We start from the raw sequence: 16,166 nt of genomic DNA, 5'->3' as shown, positions 1-16,166 counted from the left end.
GCACAGAGGTGAGACTCACCGGTCTATAGTTCCCCAGATCTTCCTTTTCTCCCGTCTTAAAAACGGGGGTTCTGTTTCCCCTTTTCCAGTCACTGGGAATGTCACTGGACCAGGGCTTGTGAACGTGAGACTGCTTCTGTCTGTCTGTCTGTCTATAGAGGGCCTCATCCACTGGGTCTCCCTGGTCAGGTGGCCTGTAGCAGACCCCCCTATGAAGAAGGTCTCCTGCTCTCAGGCCAACGTAGATGATCACTGAGAAGAAGGTTTCCTGCTCTGTGGACACACAGATGGTCACTGAGAAGAAGGGCTCCTGCTCTAGGCCATGTGGATGGTGGCATCTCTCATACCATCCTCGTAAGCAAGCTTCGGAAGTGTGGGTTGGATGAGTGGCCAGTGAGGTGGGGTGAGAACTGGCTGAATGGCCGAGCCCAGGGGGTTGTGGTAAGCAGCACAGAGTCCAGTTGGAAGCCTGTAGCTAGTGGTGTGCCCCAAGGCTCAGTGCTTGGTCTGCTCTTATTCAACATAGTCATCAATGGCCTAGATGAGGGGACAGAGTGGACCCTCAGCAAGTTCGTTGATGATACACAACCGGGAGGAGTGGCCGACACAGCAGAAGGCTGCGCTGCCATTCAGCGAGCTCTGGCCAGGCTGGAGAGTTGGGCCGAGAGGAACCAAATGAAATTCAAGCAGGGCAAGTGTAGTGTCCTGCACTCAGGGAGGAATAACCCCAGGCACCAGAACAGGTGAGGGGCTGACCTGCTGGGAAGCAGCTCTGCGGAGAAGGACCTGGCAGTCCTGGTGGACAAGAAGCTCTCCATGAGCCAGGACTGTGCCTTCGTGGCCAAGAAGGCCACTGGTGTCCTGGGGTGCCTTGAGAAGAACGTGGCCAGCAGGTCCAGGGAGGTTCTCCTTCCCCTCTACTTTGCCCTGGTGAGGCCACATCTGGAGTTCTGTGTCCAGTGCTGGGCTCCCCAGTTCAAGACAGACAGGGAGCTGCTGGAGAGAGTCCAGCGGAAGGCTGTGAGGATGATGAGGGGACTGGAGCATCTCTCGTATGAGGAAAGGCTGAGAGAGCTGGGCTGTTTAGCCTGGAGAAGACTGAGAGGGGATCTCATCAATGCTAATAAGTATCTAAAGGGCGGATGTCGAGAGGAAGGGGCCAGACTCTTCTCAGTGGTGCCCAGTGACAGGACAAGGGGCAACGGGCACAAAGTGGGACACGGGAAGTTCCATCTGAACACGAGGAGAAACTTCTTCACTCTGAGGGTGACTGAGCACTGGGACAGGCTGCCCAGAGAGGTTGTGGAGGAGTCTCCTTCTCCGGAGAGATTCGAAACCTGCCTGGATGTGATCCTGTGCAACCAGCTCGAGGTGATCCTGCTCTAGCAGGGGGTTGGACTAGATGATCTCCAGAGGTCCCTTCCAACCCCCACCAGTCTGGAATTCTTGGATTCTGTCCTGCACCCGGGTTGGGGCAATCCCAAACAAGGAGACAGGCTGGGGGATGAAGGGCAGGAGAGCAAAGAAGGACTTGGTGGGAGAAAAAGTGGACAAGGGGGAATGTTTTGAAGCTAAAAATGGTAGATTTGGGTTAGATATAAGGAAGAAATTCTTTAAGCTGAGGGTGGTGAGATGCCGTAGCGAGAATGTGTCAAGGTCAGTCTGGACGGGGCTGTGAGCAACAGGAGCTGGTTGAAGATGCCCCTGCTGAGGGAGGAGATGACCTTCAGAGGTCCCTTCCCACCCAAAATGGTCCTTTGATGCATTCTATCCCACCCCGTCCCCTCTCGCCCACTGCAGGTGTCCCGGTGGCCGACGTCTTCCTGGTGCGACCGCTGGTGTTGGGTGAACCCAACACGCTGGTGTGTCTGGTGGGAAACGTCTTCCCGCCAGCGGTGGAGATCAGTTGGCAGCTGGATGGGGTCCCTGTCACCCAAGGGGTCACCCACATCCACTACACCCCACGGCCGACCTGGCCTTGACCCGCTTCTCCTACCTGCCGGTGACGCCCAGCGCTAGTGACGTCTACACCTGCATGGTCACCCATGAAGGGGACAACTCCTCCGTCATTGCCTACTGGGGTGAACATGGGGATGGGGACGGGGCTGCTGGGGAGACACCAGTGACCCCCCGCGTGTCTCCCCTTAGTGCCCCAAACCCCCGACCCCTCCAAGGTGCTGGAGACGGTGCTGTGCGGTGCTGCCATGGCTCTGGGCATCCTCCTGGGGCTGCTTGGCATCACCGTGATCCTGGCGGCACACCGGAGAGCCCACGGCACGGCCCGGATGCCGGGGTGTCCCCTCGCTGAGGGGGGGCTGTGATGAGGGGGGGTGAGGAGGCAACTGTCACCAAATCCCCTCTTGTGTCCCCCACCCAGGTTGAGCACAGGACGGTGCAGAGACCGGCGCCGCTCATTGCAGAAGTGGAGATGGTGGGGGGGAGGGGGAAGGTGGGAATAAGCTCCCTCCTGCCCCGCCCCAACCCCCCAGCAATGAAACTCCTCGTCTGTGGCTGCGCCCCGTGTCCTCGCCTGTCTCCCACTCCGCGCTGCGGTGGTTTCTCCACTGTCTGATATTGGGGTTCAGTTGCATCGCGCACCCCAAAGAGCCATTCCCAAGAGTTGTGCCTCAGTTTCCCCACTGCCAAAGGGTGGAAGGGCAGCAGCTGGCCACAGGGAGGACGTGGTGGTGGCTTCTCCGCTGTCTGATATTGGGGTGCAGCAGGATTGCACTGCCCAGAGAGCCACACCCAAGAGGTGTGCCTCAGTTTCTCCACTGGGAAGGGACAGGGGGGATTCCCGCGGTGCCAAGCCCAGCCCTGGGGCACAGTCCCCTCGGGGCAAAACCCTGCGCTGCCCATCGCTGGTGACGGGGGATCCCGAGGCCAGATCCCTGGGGATAAGCCCTGAGGAGGAGGAGGAGGAGGAGGAGGAGGGAGCGGGCCGGTGGCGTGAATGAAGGTCGGGCGCTGCAGGGAGAGGCTGGAGCTCACCCGCTGTGCCAGATGCACGGGCACCCACCGTGGCCCATGTGGGTGGTGGGGGTGCTGGGGCTGGTGCTGAGCTGCCGGGGGGCAGGTAGGATGTGGGGGGACAGGGGTGTGCAGCGGGTTTGGGGGGATCCAACCCCTGGGACCCTGCCCACCCCCGCATCCCCCTTGTAGGCACCTTCCTGGTGCACGTGGCCAGCTCCTGCCCACTGGCGGCCAACAGCTCTGCGCTGGATTTCGACTTGGCCCTCGTCTTCAACAAGAACCCGCTGGTCTGCTACGACCCCGATGCCCGGTGCGTCGTCCCTGCGACTGGGGGCTGCTCTGCCCCGTCGCCACCCAACTCCCCACAGCTCCCCACAGGCCCACAGGCCCTGCCCTTCTCCCTCCCCACAGCCCCACGCTTTGGCTGCTGAGGGGAAAGGCCCTGCCGCATGGAGGCTGGAGCGACGCAGCCTGCCAACTCTGGAATGCGGCGCCGCTGCACGCAGCCGCTCGAGGGGCCAGGCCTGAAGCACGGCGGTCACTGCCTGCCTGCCTGCCCCCGCGTGCCCCCACCCCTTCCTCCTGGTGTCCCCCCGCCTGCGGCAGCTGCGGCTCTCTGAGCACGGCACAGACCGCCTTCCTCCTGGCACTCAGAGAATCATAGAATCTTTCAGGTTAGAAAAGACCTCTAAGATCATCAAGCCCACCTGTCAACCCAACACCACCATGTCTACTAAACCATGTCCCAAAGGGTCACGTCTACATGTCTTTTGAACACCTCCAGGGATGGTGACTCCACCACCTCTCTGGGCAGCCCGTTCCAATGCCTGACCACTCTTTCGGTGAAGAAAGTTTTCCTCATAGCCAATCTAAACCTCCCCTGACACAGCTGGAGATCATTTTCTCTCGACCTTTCGCTAGTTACTTGGGAGAAGAGACCAAGAGCCATCTCACGACAACCTCCTTTGAGGTAGCTGTAGAGAGCGACCAGGTCTCCCCGCAGCCTCCTCTTCTCCTGGCTAAACAACCCCAGCTCCGTCAGCCACTCCTCATGGGAGTTGTGCTCCAGACCCTTCACCAGCTTCGTGTCCCTTCTCTGGACTCACTCCAGCACCTCAGTGTCCTTCTTGGAGTGAGGGGCCCAAAACTGAACACAGGAGTCGAGGCGCGGCCTCACCACAGCAGAGTGCAGGGGCACAATCACCTCCCTGCGCCTGCTGGCCACACTATTCCTGATCCAAGCCACGATGCTGTTGGCCGCCTTGGCCACCTGGGCACACTGCCGGCTCACGTTCAGCCGGTTGGCAACCAGCACCCTCAGGTCCTTTTCCTCCCGGCAGCTTTCCAGCCACTCTGCCCCAAGCCTGTAGCGTTACCTGCGGTTGGTGTGACCCAAGGGCAGGACCCGGCACTTGGCCTTGTTAAACCTCATCCAGCTGGCCTCGGCCCATCGATCCAGCCTGTCCAGATCCTCTGCAGAGCCTTCCTACCCTCGAGCAGATCGACACTCTCACCCAACATGGTGTCATCTGCAAACTTACTGAATGCGCACTCGATCCCCTCGTCCAGATCATTGATACAGATATTAAACAAGACTGGCCCCAAGACGGAGCCCTGGGGAACACCGCTTGTGACCGGCCGCCAGCTGCATTTAACTCCGTTCACCACAGCTCTCTGGGCTCAGCCTTCCAGCCAGTTTTTTACCCAGCAAGACTCTGCAAGCAGGGTGTCTGCATGGCCTGGAGCCGTGTCGCCCCTCCCCGACTAGCGCCCTTCTATGCTGAGCATGACGCCATAGAATCATAGAATCAGAGAATGGTTTGGGTTGGAAGGGACCTCACAGCCCATCCAGTTCCAACCCCGCTGCCATGGGCCAGGGCATGGCCGGGTGGGGAGGACGCATGTGTGCTGCTGGGGCTTATGGGAGGGGGAACCAGTCCCGGGTGCCCCCACATCCCCTGCTGCCATGTGCCCAGCCCCCAGCTGGTGCAGGCCCAGCCGGGCACAGAACTAGTGCGTGTGCACGCACAGGACCGCTGGCTGCGGGGGCTGCAGGCGCGTGAGTGCAGGCGGCTGACGGTGCTCCTCTCTGGGGGGAGGCTCCCGTGCCAGCCCTGGGCAGCCCTGACCGTGACCGTGACCGTGGCTCCCCCCGCGCAGGTCCAGCCATGCAGCTAGAAGCCGTGAAGCAAGGCCTCCGCATGCTCTGGGAGCAACTGGCGCAGCGTTTTGCGTGGTCGGTAAGGCGCACGCAGCTGCTGCGGTGTCTGGTAGGTGTGGAGCGTTGCCCGTGTCCCCGGGGGCTGGGGCTGCGAGACCTCTGGAGATCATCTTGTCTCGTGCCCTGGCCCCTGCTCGAGCAGGGCCAGCAAGAGCCAGGCGCTCGGGACCACGTCCAGGCGTGGACCGTGTCCAGCGTTGGGCCTGGGGGTCCCTCTGTCTGCCCGCAGTGCCTGCAGGGCTGGGAAGGAGAGGGGACGCCAGGGCAAAGGCAGTGCCCAAAGGGAGCCGGGAGGGGATAAGGCGGAGGGCAGTGCGCTCGTGGGCAGTGCGCTTGTGGGCGCAGAAGGGAGAGGGGAGAAGGAGGCCCGTCCTGACAGGGTGTCCTGGTTCTGGCAAGGATAGAGTGAATTTCACAAGGAGCCAGGACAGGTGACCTAAGCTGGCCGGGGGCTATTCCATACCATGTCACATCATGCTCACCATAAAAGGGGGCTAGTCGGCAGTGGGGGGGCGGCGCGGTGTGGGCACAGTTCCGGGAGGGGTGGTGTGTCTGGTCAGTCGTTGGCTCGGTAAATTGGTCTCTGTTATTGATACCTGTGAATACTGAAATAGTAAGATCAATTCAAGCAATTAGAGCCATTGCTCAATAGATGTAACCAACCAAAAGGGTTGTAACCATTGTAACTTAGAAAATAATTAGTTGTAAGATAAGAAGCTCTGGAACAATCTCATTTTAAAGAGCTCGGCCTTGGAAGAACAGATGCGCAAAGATAAGAAAGTTACAAGGGGGATCCCAAAACCAGCCTGGAGGGATAAGGTACAGGTGATACCAGGACTGAGTCTGAAGAGCCCCGACGACCACCCAGAGGTGCCAACAAACATGGGGGAAAGACATTAGCATATGCTAACAAGTTCCCGGAAAATCCATGACTGTGATAAGCACTACTCGGAAATATACTGAATATGTCTATTAACATAGTCTAAATACTTGCTAGTTTTGTCTTTTGGGTGTGCACGGTAGGTGGAGTTATCCCCCGTGCAGCCAGCGCTGCAATAAAGAATGCCTGCTTTCTAAAGCTTCAAAATAAGTCTCAGAGAGTGAATTATTTTGCCGCTTTCCGGTAACGTTATCGCCCATTGTTAATATCTGTTATCAGCACTGTTGTTGATTGTTTCCCTCTCCCTTGCTGTCCCAGTAAACTGCCCTTTTCCCAACCCTCGAGGCTTTGCCGTTGTTTTTCCGTTCTCCTCCCCATCCCGCTGGGGGAGGGGTGAGTGAGTGGCGCGTGGCGCTCTGCTACCGGCTGGACCTAAACCCCGTCAGAGGAAATGATCTCCAGTTGTGTCAGGGGAGGTTTAGATTGGCTATGAGGAAAACTTTCTTCACCGAAAGAGTGGTCAGGCATTGGAACGGGCTGCCCAGAGAGGTGGTGGGCACCTGGAGGTGTTCAAAAGACATGTAGACGTGGCCCTTTGGGACATGGTTTAGTAGGTATGGTGGTGTTGGGTTGACAGGTGGGCTTGATGATCTTAGAGGTCTTTTCTAACCCGAAAGATTCTATGATTCTCTGAGTGCCAGGAGGAAGGCAGTCTGTGCCGTGCTCAGAGAGCCGCAGCTGCCGCAGGCGGGGGGACATCAGGAGGAAGGGGTGGGGGCACGTGGGGGCAGGCAGGCAGGCAGTGACCACCGTGCTTCAGGCCTGGCCCCTCGAGCGGCTGCGTGCAGCGGCGCCGCATTCCGGAGTTGGCAGGCTGCGTCGCTCCAGCCTCCATGCGGCAGGGCCTTTCCCCTCGGCAGCCAAAGCGTGGGGCTGTGGGGAGGGAGAAGGGCAGGGCCTGTGGGCCTGTGACGAGCTGTGGGGAGTTGGGTGGCGACGGGGCAGAGCAGCCCCCAGTCGCAGGGACGACGCACCGGGCGTCGGGGTTGTAGCAGACCAGCAGGTTCTTGTTGAAGACGAGGGCCAAGTCGAAATCCAGCGCAGAGCTGTTGACCGCCAGTGGGCAGGAGCTGGCCACGTGCACCAGGAAGGTGCCTACAAGGGGGACGCAGGGGTGGGCAGGGTCCCAGGGGTTGGATCCCCCCCCAAACCCGCTGCACACCCCTGTCCCCCCACATCCTACCTGCCCCCCAGCAGCTCAGCACCAGCTCCAGCACCCCCAGCACCCACATGGGCCGCGGTCGGTGTCCGTGCATCTGGCACGGAGGGCGAGCTCCAGCCTCTCCCTGCAGCGCCCGACCTTCATTCACGCCACCAGCTCGCTCCCTCCTCATCCTCCTCCTCCTCCTCCTCCTCCTCCTCAGGGTTATCCCCAGGGATTTGGCCCCGGGATCCTACATCACCAGCGATGGGCAGCACAGGGCTTTGCCCCGAGGGGACTGTGCCCCAGGGCTGGGCTTGGCACCGCGGGAATCCCCCCTGTCCCTTCCCAGTGGAGAAACTGAGGCACGCCTCTTGGGTGTGGCTCTCTGGGCAGTGCAATCCTGCTGCACCCCAATATCAGACAGCGGAGAAGCCACCACCATGTCCTCCCTGTGGCCAGCTGCTGCCCTTCCACCCTTTGGCAGTGGGGAAACTGAGGCACTACTCTTGGGAGTGGCTCTTTGGGGTGCGCGATGCAGCTGAACCCCAATATCAGACAGTGGAGAAACCACCGCAGCACAGAGTTGGAGACAGGCGAGTACATGGGGCGCAGCCACAGATGAGGAGTTTCATTGCTGGGGGGTTGGGGCGGGGCAGGAGGGAGCTTATTCCCACCTTCCCTCTCCCCCCCCCACCATCTCCACTCCTACAACGAGCGGCGCCGGTCTCTGCACCGTCCTGTGCTCAGCCTGGGTGGGGGACACAAGAGGGGATTTGGTGACAGTTGCCTCCTCACCCCCTCCCTCATCACACCCCCCCCTCAGCGGGGGGACACCCCAGCATCCGGGCCGTACCGTGGGCTCTCCAGCGTACCGCCAGGATCATGGTGATGCCGAGCAGCCCCAGGAGGATGCCCAGAGCTATGGCAGCACCGCACAGCACCGTCTCCAGCACCTCGGAGGGGTCGGGGGTTTGGGGCACTAAGGGGAGACACGCGGGGGGTCACTGGTGTCTCCCCAGCAGCCCCGTCCCCATCCCCATGTTCACCCCAGTAGGCAATGACGGAGGAGTTGTCCCCTTCATGGGTGACCATGCAGGTGTAGACGTCACTAGCGCTGGGCGTCACCGGCAGGTAGGAGAAGCGGACGAAGGCCAGGTCGGCCGTGGGGGTGTAGTGGGTGTGGGTGACCCCTTCGGTGACAGGGACCCCATCCAGCTGCCAATGATCTCCACCACCGGCAGGAAGACGTTTCCCACCAGACACACCAGCGTGTTGGGTTCACCCAACGCCAGCGGTCGCACCAGGAAGAGACGTCGGCCACCGGGACCACCTGCAGTGGGCGAGAGGGGACGGGGTGGGATAGAATGCATCAAAGGACCATTTTGGGTGGGAAGGGACCTCTGAAGGTCATCTCCTCCCTCAGCAGGGGCATCTTCAACAAGCTCCTGTTGCTCACAGCCCCGTCCAGCCTGACCTGGAGTGCTTCCAGGTGTCACCGCAAGCCGGGAATCAACCTCGGAACACCAATGTAGTGTTAAAAGGCAGGCATTCGTTATTGCAGCGCTGGATGCACGGGGGATAGCTCCACCCAACGTGCATGCCAGGTGATCACCAACACACAGGTTATGTAGGATCAAAACATACATATTCATCATCTTTCTCAGAAAAGGCAGTCCTATGAGAATCATTTCTCAGAATCCATTTCCATATTCTCCTCCCCGTCACGCATACTCAGTGATTGGAGTCGGTGGTCCTCAAGGGGTCTCTGGTGGTCGTCAGTGGTCTCGCACCTGTGTCCGCTGGGTGTCCCTCTTCGTGCAGGCATGCGCAGTACCCTTGTTGTGGGTGCACCTGTCCATAGCAACTCCCTTAATAAGATTAAGATCTCCAAACCTATTGTTCAGTTTGGTAGGGACTGTACATGGAACAGAGCAGCATTGTACCTTGCCATGGTCAGTTAGCTTCATTACCTATTACCTTGGTTACAAACTAATTAGCTCAACCTGATTCTATAGTTTCTGTTTCACGACCCCTATCCCACAGTTACACTTCCCCGCTTTGGAAGGTTTGAAATAATAACTTTTCAATACTTCCACTCATATTTTCCTATCCTAGACACATTACAGATATTCTCAAACTTGTAACCATAGCATCTATACCCCAGTGTGTCTGCTCATGTTTCTCTTTTGCAAGTTCTAACATAACTTGTGGAGTTACTATTGCCTTATTTTCTGGTGTTACCCACCATCCTTCCATATTCTGAGATGCCTTTAAGTGCTCTGCCAATTGTTCACCTAGTTTACTGAATCTTGCTTTTAAATTTGGAATTTTCATCTGTTTTACTGGTACTAGTGCAAGGACACCTTGTTCAGCAGCCTCCTTTGCAGTTTTATCTGCCAATCGATTACCTATATTTATAGCCGTCTGACCAAATTGTTGTGCCTTGCAATGCATTATGGCCACTTCCTTCAGCTCCTGCACGTCTTGTAGGAGTTGAAGAACTTCCTCCTTATACCTTATTGGTGATCCTTGGGCTGATAACAGTCCTCTCTCTTTCCAGATAGCTCCATGAGCATGGATCACACCAAATGCATATTTGGAATCCGTCCATATGTTTACCCTTTTCCCTTCTGCCATCCGTAAAGCCTGCTTTAGCGCCACCAGTTCTGCTTTCTGCGCTGATGTATTGGCGGGTACCGTCCCTGATTCCAATATCTTGGTGGCGGTGACAACAGCATACCCGGCTATTCGCCTTCCTTCTTGCACGAAACTGCTTCCATCCGCAAACAGTTCCAGATGAGGATCCTTCAAAGGTTTGTTCTTCAGGTCTGGTCTGCTGGAATAAACTTGTTCAATGGTCAGCAGGCAACCATGTTCCAATTTCTCGGTAGGATTTTCTGTTGACAGGAACATTGCCGGATTTACAGTTGCTGTGGTTTTTAATTCCACATCATCTTATTCCAATAGGACAACCTGGTCTTTCAACATTCTGCTAGGGGATAGCCAGTGACCCCCCTTTTGTTCTAAGACAGTTATTACCATATGCAGTACATATACCACTCTCTTTTGGCCCATAGTCAATTTTCCAGCTTCCTGAATCAGCAGCACCGTTGCTGCCACGGCACGCAAACATCTCGGCCATCCTTTACTCACGGTGTCAAGTTGTTTGGAGAAGCACCCCACCGGCCACTTCCAGGATCCCAGCCGTTGCGCCAGCACTCCAAGGGCCAGATGTTGCCTTTCGTGCACAAACAGCTCAAAAGGTCTGGTTAGATCAGGGGCCATCATTAATGCCTTTTTGAGTTCTTTAAATGATTAGTGGCATTCAGGTGTCCAAATCAAGTATCGGTCTTTGGATTCCTTCAGGGCTTCATACAGGGGTTTCACATACAGTCCATAATTTAGAATCCAGAGTCAACACCACCCAATTATTCCCAGAAAGGCTCTCAGTTCCTTTGGACTGCTAGGTTCGGGGATCTGACAAATGGCTTCTTTTCTTTCCCTTCCCAATTGTCTCTGTCCTTGAGATGTCTCAAATCCCAAATAAATCACTGCTTCTTTCCCTATCTGGGCCTTGTTTCTAGAAACTCTATATCCTCCTTGGCCCAGGAAATGCAATAAACTGATGGTCATTTTAAAACATGTTTCTTTGCTTCCTGCTGCTATCAGGATGTCATCCACATACTGTAATAATATCCCTTCTCCTTGATTCTGTTTCTTCCACATTTCTAACTCTTTTGCCAATTGATTTCCAAATATTGTAGGGCTATTTTTAAATCCCTGTGGAAGCACAGTCCACGTTAGTTACGTTTTTCGTCCGGTAGCAGGACTTTCCCATTCAAAAGCAAATATGCTTTGACTTTTTGTATCCAGAGGTATGCAGAAGTAGGCCTCCTTTAAATCCAGTACAGTAAACCATTTATGTTCCTCTTTCAAAAAGGTCAGTAAAGTGTATGGATTGGCCACTACTGGGTGTATATCTTGAACTATTTGATCTACGGCCCTTAAATCCTGAACTAATCAGTATTCCTTACCTCCTGATTTCCTTACTGGTAATATAGGGGTATTGTATTCTGATTCACATTCTACTAACAGCCCATATTCTAAAAATTTTATGGTTAATTCCTCTCATCCCTTTCGAGCCTCCCACTTAATAGGATACTGTTTTTGTCTTACCGGCTTGGCCCCAGGTTTTAAAGTCACCTTTGCCGGTTCTGCCAGTTTGGATCGTGCCGGAACTTCACTTGCCCATACCAAAGGGGTTACTGCATTGTCCACTTCTTCTGGAATCTGTTCCTCCTTGGAGGACTCCTGTAACATAAACACTCTCGCCTCTATGGCTTTCAATTCTGGTATTAGTAATCTGATTTCTCCATCTTTAAAAATAATTTGTGCATCTAATTTGCTTAATAAATCTCGTCCCAATAAGGGCAACGGACATTCGGGCATGTACAAAAATTGACCCGCTGTTTTCCCAGCTTCAATTTTTAACAGTTTCAAGAAAGGCTAGTTCTCTTTTCGCCCCTTCGCACCAACACCCTCTGCTGATTTATGGTTGAGTTTCGCTTTACACGTATTCAATACCGAATATGTAGCCCCCGTATCTACTAAAAACTCCGTTTCTTCATTCCCTAGCTTTAATGTAACCAGGGCCTCAGCTAGGGTTGATTCCCCCGGTCCCCTTCATGATTCATTATCCAAAGTCATCAATTTAACAGCCTGGAGTGTTGGACCTAATCTTCCAGCTTTAGGGCAGTCTCTTCTCCAATGCCCAGGCTATTGCAAGCATTTTACGTAAGTCTCTGGACTCAGCCCCTTCCAATTTTTGGAGCTTTTTCCTGATGTCTGGGGCTGATTGTCCCATAAATATAGAGGCCAATTGTATAGCTTCCTCCGGTTTTTCTGGTTCCAAATTACTGTAGTTTCTAGCAGTCACCTTCAGTCTTTCCATAAAGGCTGAAGGGGACTCATTTCATTCTTGTCTCACTTCATCAAGTTTAGACCCATTAATTGCCTTTGGCATTGCATGTCTAGCACCAAATAAAATCCACTTCTGAGATCTAGTCAGCATCCCTCTGGGTCCCGGCTGATTAGGGTCCCACTCAGGATTTGTGGATGGAAAATTCTGGTCCACTGTCCCTTGTATAATCCCATTTGCATGAGCTCCTTCCACTTGTTTTCTGGCCGTATTTAATACCATTTTCTTTTCAGTGTCTTCCAACAAAGTATCCAATATTACTTGCAAATCCTCCCAATCGGGGTTTTGGGTTCTGATTATTGTTTCTACTACTTTGGCAACCCTTTCGGGATCATCCCGATAAGTGCCCGCAGTTTCTTTCCATGCTCTTAAATCAATTATTGAGAAGGGAACTTTTACCATTACCGGACCCTCATTGCCAACTGCCTGTCGAAGAGGGGCCTGGAGGGGAGTTAATCTGTCTCCTCCCCCTCTTCCCCTTGTCCTCCCAGCAACCGGGCTGAATCCTTCTGCCTCCCCTTCTACAGGAGGGGTGGAAGCATTATTAACCTCCAGATTTTGATCCCCCTGATCATTTCCTAGCCTTCTACGAGGTGCAACCAATAATTCAACATCATCGTCTTCAAATTCACATGTAAAACACCGTTTACCAATATCACAAGCTGAGCAAACTTTTTTCAAATTTTTATCAGGTTCCTGCCCATTTAATGCCATTACCGCAGAACTAGGTGAAACCAATTCACATTGCCTTTGCCATTCCGGATGATTTTGCAGTGTGAAAAACAAATCCACATGTGCCATTTCATTCCGTTTACCTTCCCTCTTACAAAATAGCACCAATTGCAAAATTGTGTTATACTGCAATGTCCCATTTTCCAGCCACTTTTCCCCATCTCTAAAGTACACAGTGGCCACCAGTGATTACAATATTCAATCTATTCTTTCCGAGTCAAAGGATCAATTCTTCCCAGATCTTTCCAATGTTCCAAAATACATCCCAGGGGTGTTTTTCGCGGGATTGGTTTCTTACTCAGAAAAGTACCCATCTCCCAGGGACTTAGTGGTTGGGATTGTGCACTATCACAAGCACTAGTCGGAGGGACCCCAACTCGCATTGGAGCTCCCTCGGGGATTTCTCTCGGTGCGGGCCTGTCCCGCCACGGTGGTAAGAGAAATCTCAACCTTGGAGGCTTCCCCTCCCCTGTGGGCCCTGCTCCACAGGCTTTTGCCTAGCAGAGACTTTTACCTGAGACGTCTCCCTAGCCCAACTCTGCACAGCTTTCACCGCGCCTTACGAGCACCGTGCTCTTGGTGCGGGCCTGTCCTGCCACGGTGGTGAGAGCAAATATTCAAAAAACCAAATATTTAAGTCAAATAAGAATGCCTTTACCTCTCCCAGGGGTCTTGCTCAAAGCTCTTCGGTCCGGGGATCGGAGGTTCTCCCGGAGAATTCCCCAGTGCCGGCTGGAGGTCCTGCGATCCCACGGATTCATCGAGGTTCAAAAGCAGGGTCCCATCTGGGTTGCCAAAAACTGTCACCGAAATCCGGGAATCAACCTCGGAACACCAATGTAGTGTTAAAAGGCAGGCATTCTTTATTGCAGCCCTGGATGCACGGGAGATAGCTCCACCCAACGTGCATGCCAGGTGATCACCAACACACAGGTTATATAGAATTATAACTAACGGCGTTATGTACTAAAACAAAGTATTGGAGAGTTTCTGATCCCATATTTGTTGACAAAGGCTCCGGGGAGACCTAATTGTGGCCTTCTAGTACCTGAAGGGGCCTACAGGAAAGATGGGGAGGGACTGTTCATCAGGGAGCGTGGTGGCAGGAGAAGGGGGAATGGGCTTAAGCTGACGGAGGGGAGATGGAGATGAGATGTGAGGCAGAAATTCTTCCCTGTGAGGGTGGCGAGGCCCTGGCAGAGGTTGCCCAGAGAAGCTGTGGCTGCCCCTGGCTCCCTGGCAGTGTTCAAGGCCAGGTTGGAGGGAGCTTTGGGCAACCCACCAGGTTTTGCCTTTTCCTTCCCATTCTCCTGCCCACCTCAGCGGGGGTGAGGAGTGAGCGAGTGGCTGCGTGGTGCTCAGCTGCCAGTGGGGCTGAACCACGACAGGGCCCCACGGCGGCCCCCGGTGAAACAGGGCATCGTCTCAGCACCCACTCTTAGGGCACGGGCGGGAGCGAGCGCGGGCGCCCTGTGTCGGCGTCTCCCCGTGGGGTTTCCCTGTTCTTCGACGATCTGACTGTCACAGCTGCCCACCCCAGCACCAGGCCAGGTGATCACCAACACACAGGTTATATAGAATCAAAATATACATATTCATCATCTTTCTCAGAAAAGGCAGTCCTATGATAATCATTTCTTAGAATTCATTTCCATATTCTCCTCCCCGTCACGCATGCTCAGTGATTGGAGTCGGTGGTCCTCAAGGGTCTCTGGTGGTGGTCAGTGGTCTTGCACCCGTGTCCGCTGGGTGACCCCCTTCATGCAGGCATGCGCAGTATCCTTGTTGCAGGTGCACCTGCACGTGTCCATAGAGGTGCACCTGCACCTGTCCATAGCAACTTACTTTCTAAGATTAATATTCCCGGGCCTATTGTCCGGTTGGGTAGGGACTGTACAAGGAACATAGCAGCATTGTATCTTGCCACGGTCACCTTGCCACTTGCCATGGTTTGTTAGCTTCATTACCTATTACCTTGGTTACAAACTACGGACCCCTATCCTACGGTTACAACACCAGGGCTGGTGGTAACCCCCTGCGTGTCTCCCCTTAGCGCCCCAAACCCCCGACCCCTCCGAGGTGCTGGAGACGGCGCTGTGTGGTGCTGCCATGGCTCTGGGCATCCTCCTGGGGCTGCTCGGCATCGCCATGATCCTGGCGGCGTGCCAGAGCAGCCACGGTAGGGCCTGGATGCTGGGGTGTCCCCCCGGAGAGGGGGTGTGATTGGGGGGGGGGGTTGAGGAGGGGGACTGTCACCAAATCCCCTCTCGTGTCCCCTGCCCAGGCTGAGCACAGGACGGTGCAGAGACCGGCGCCGCTCGTTGCAGGAGTGGAGATGGTGGGGGGGAGGGGGAAGGTGGGAATAAGCTCCCTCCTGCCCCGCCCCAACCTCCCAGCAATTAAACTCCTCATCCGTGGCTGCGCCCCGTGTCCTCGCCTGTCCCCCACCCCATGCAGTGCTGGCTTCTCCACTGTCTGATATTGGGGTTCAGCTGCATCACGCCCCCCAAAGAGCCATCCCAGAGGAGAGTGCCTCAGTTTCCCCACTGGGGAAGGCCGGGAGATGGCTGCAGCCATGACTTCTCTGCTGCCTAATATTGGGGTTGGGCTGGTTCGTACCCCATCCCCAAAGAGCCATTCCCCAGAGGCGTGCCTCAGTTTCCCCACTGCCAAAGGGTGGAAGGGCAGCAGCTGGCCACAGGGAGGACGTGGTGGTGGCTTCTCCGCTGTCTGATATTGGGGTGCAGCAGGATTGCACTGCCCAGAGAGCCACACCCAAGAGGTGTGCCTCAGTTTCTCCACTGGGAAGGGACAGGGGGGATTCCCGCGGTGCCAAGCCCAGCCCTGGGGCACAGTCCCCTCGGGGCGAAGCCCTGCGCTGCCCATCGCTGGTGATGTGGGGTGCCGGGGCCAAATCCCTGGGGATAAGCCCTGAGGAGGAGCAGGAGGAGGAGGCGGAGGAGGAGGAGGAGGGAGCAGGCCGGTGGCGGAAATGAAGGTCGGGCACTGCAGGGAGAGGCCGGAGCTCATCCGCCATGCCAGACGCACCGGCACCCACCGCCGCCCATGTGGGTGGTGGGGGTGCTGGGGCTGGTGCTGAGCTGCCGGGGGGCAGGTAGGATGTGGGGGGACAGGGGCGTGCAGCAGGTTTGGGGGGGTCTAACCCATGGGGACCCTG

The 16,166-nt window shown here is 55.5% G+C and overlaps 1 protein-coding gene across 1 annotated transcript; it reads left to right on the top strand.

The window, feature by feature from the left end:
* The first annotated feature begins 1,646 nt into the window (after positions 1-1,646).
* LOC142599688 (class II histocompatibility antigen, M alpha chain-like) lies at positions 1,647-15,277 on the top strand. The gene is given in 5 exon segments (XM_075741420.1): positions 1,647-1,656; positions 1,801-1,962; positions 1,965-2,081; positions 15,042-15,167; positions 15,273-15,277. Coding segments are annotated over 5 exon segments (420 nt in total).
* Positions 15,278-16,166: the final 889 nt, after the last annotated feature.

This window comes from Balearica regulorum, unplaced genomic scaffold, assembly GCF_011004875.1.
Source record: "Balearica regulorum gibbericeps isolate bBalReg1 unplaced genomic scaffold, bBalReg1.pri S39, whole genome shotgun sequence".
Classification (NCBI taxonomy): domain Eukaryota; kingdom Metazoa; phylum Chordata; class Aves; order Gruiformes; family Gruidae; genus Balearica; species Balearica regulorum.
This window is presented reverse-complemented; position numbering and strand designations above follow the sequence as displayed.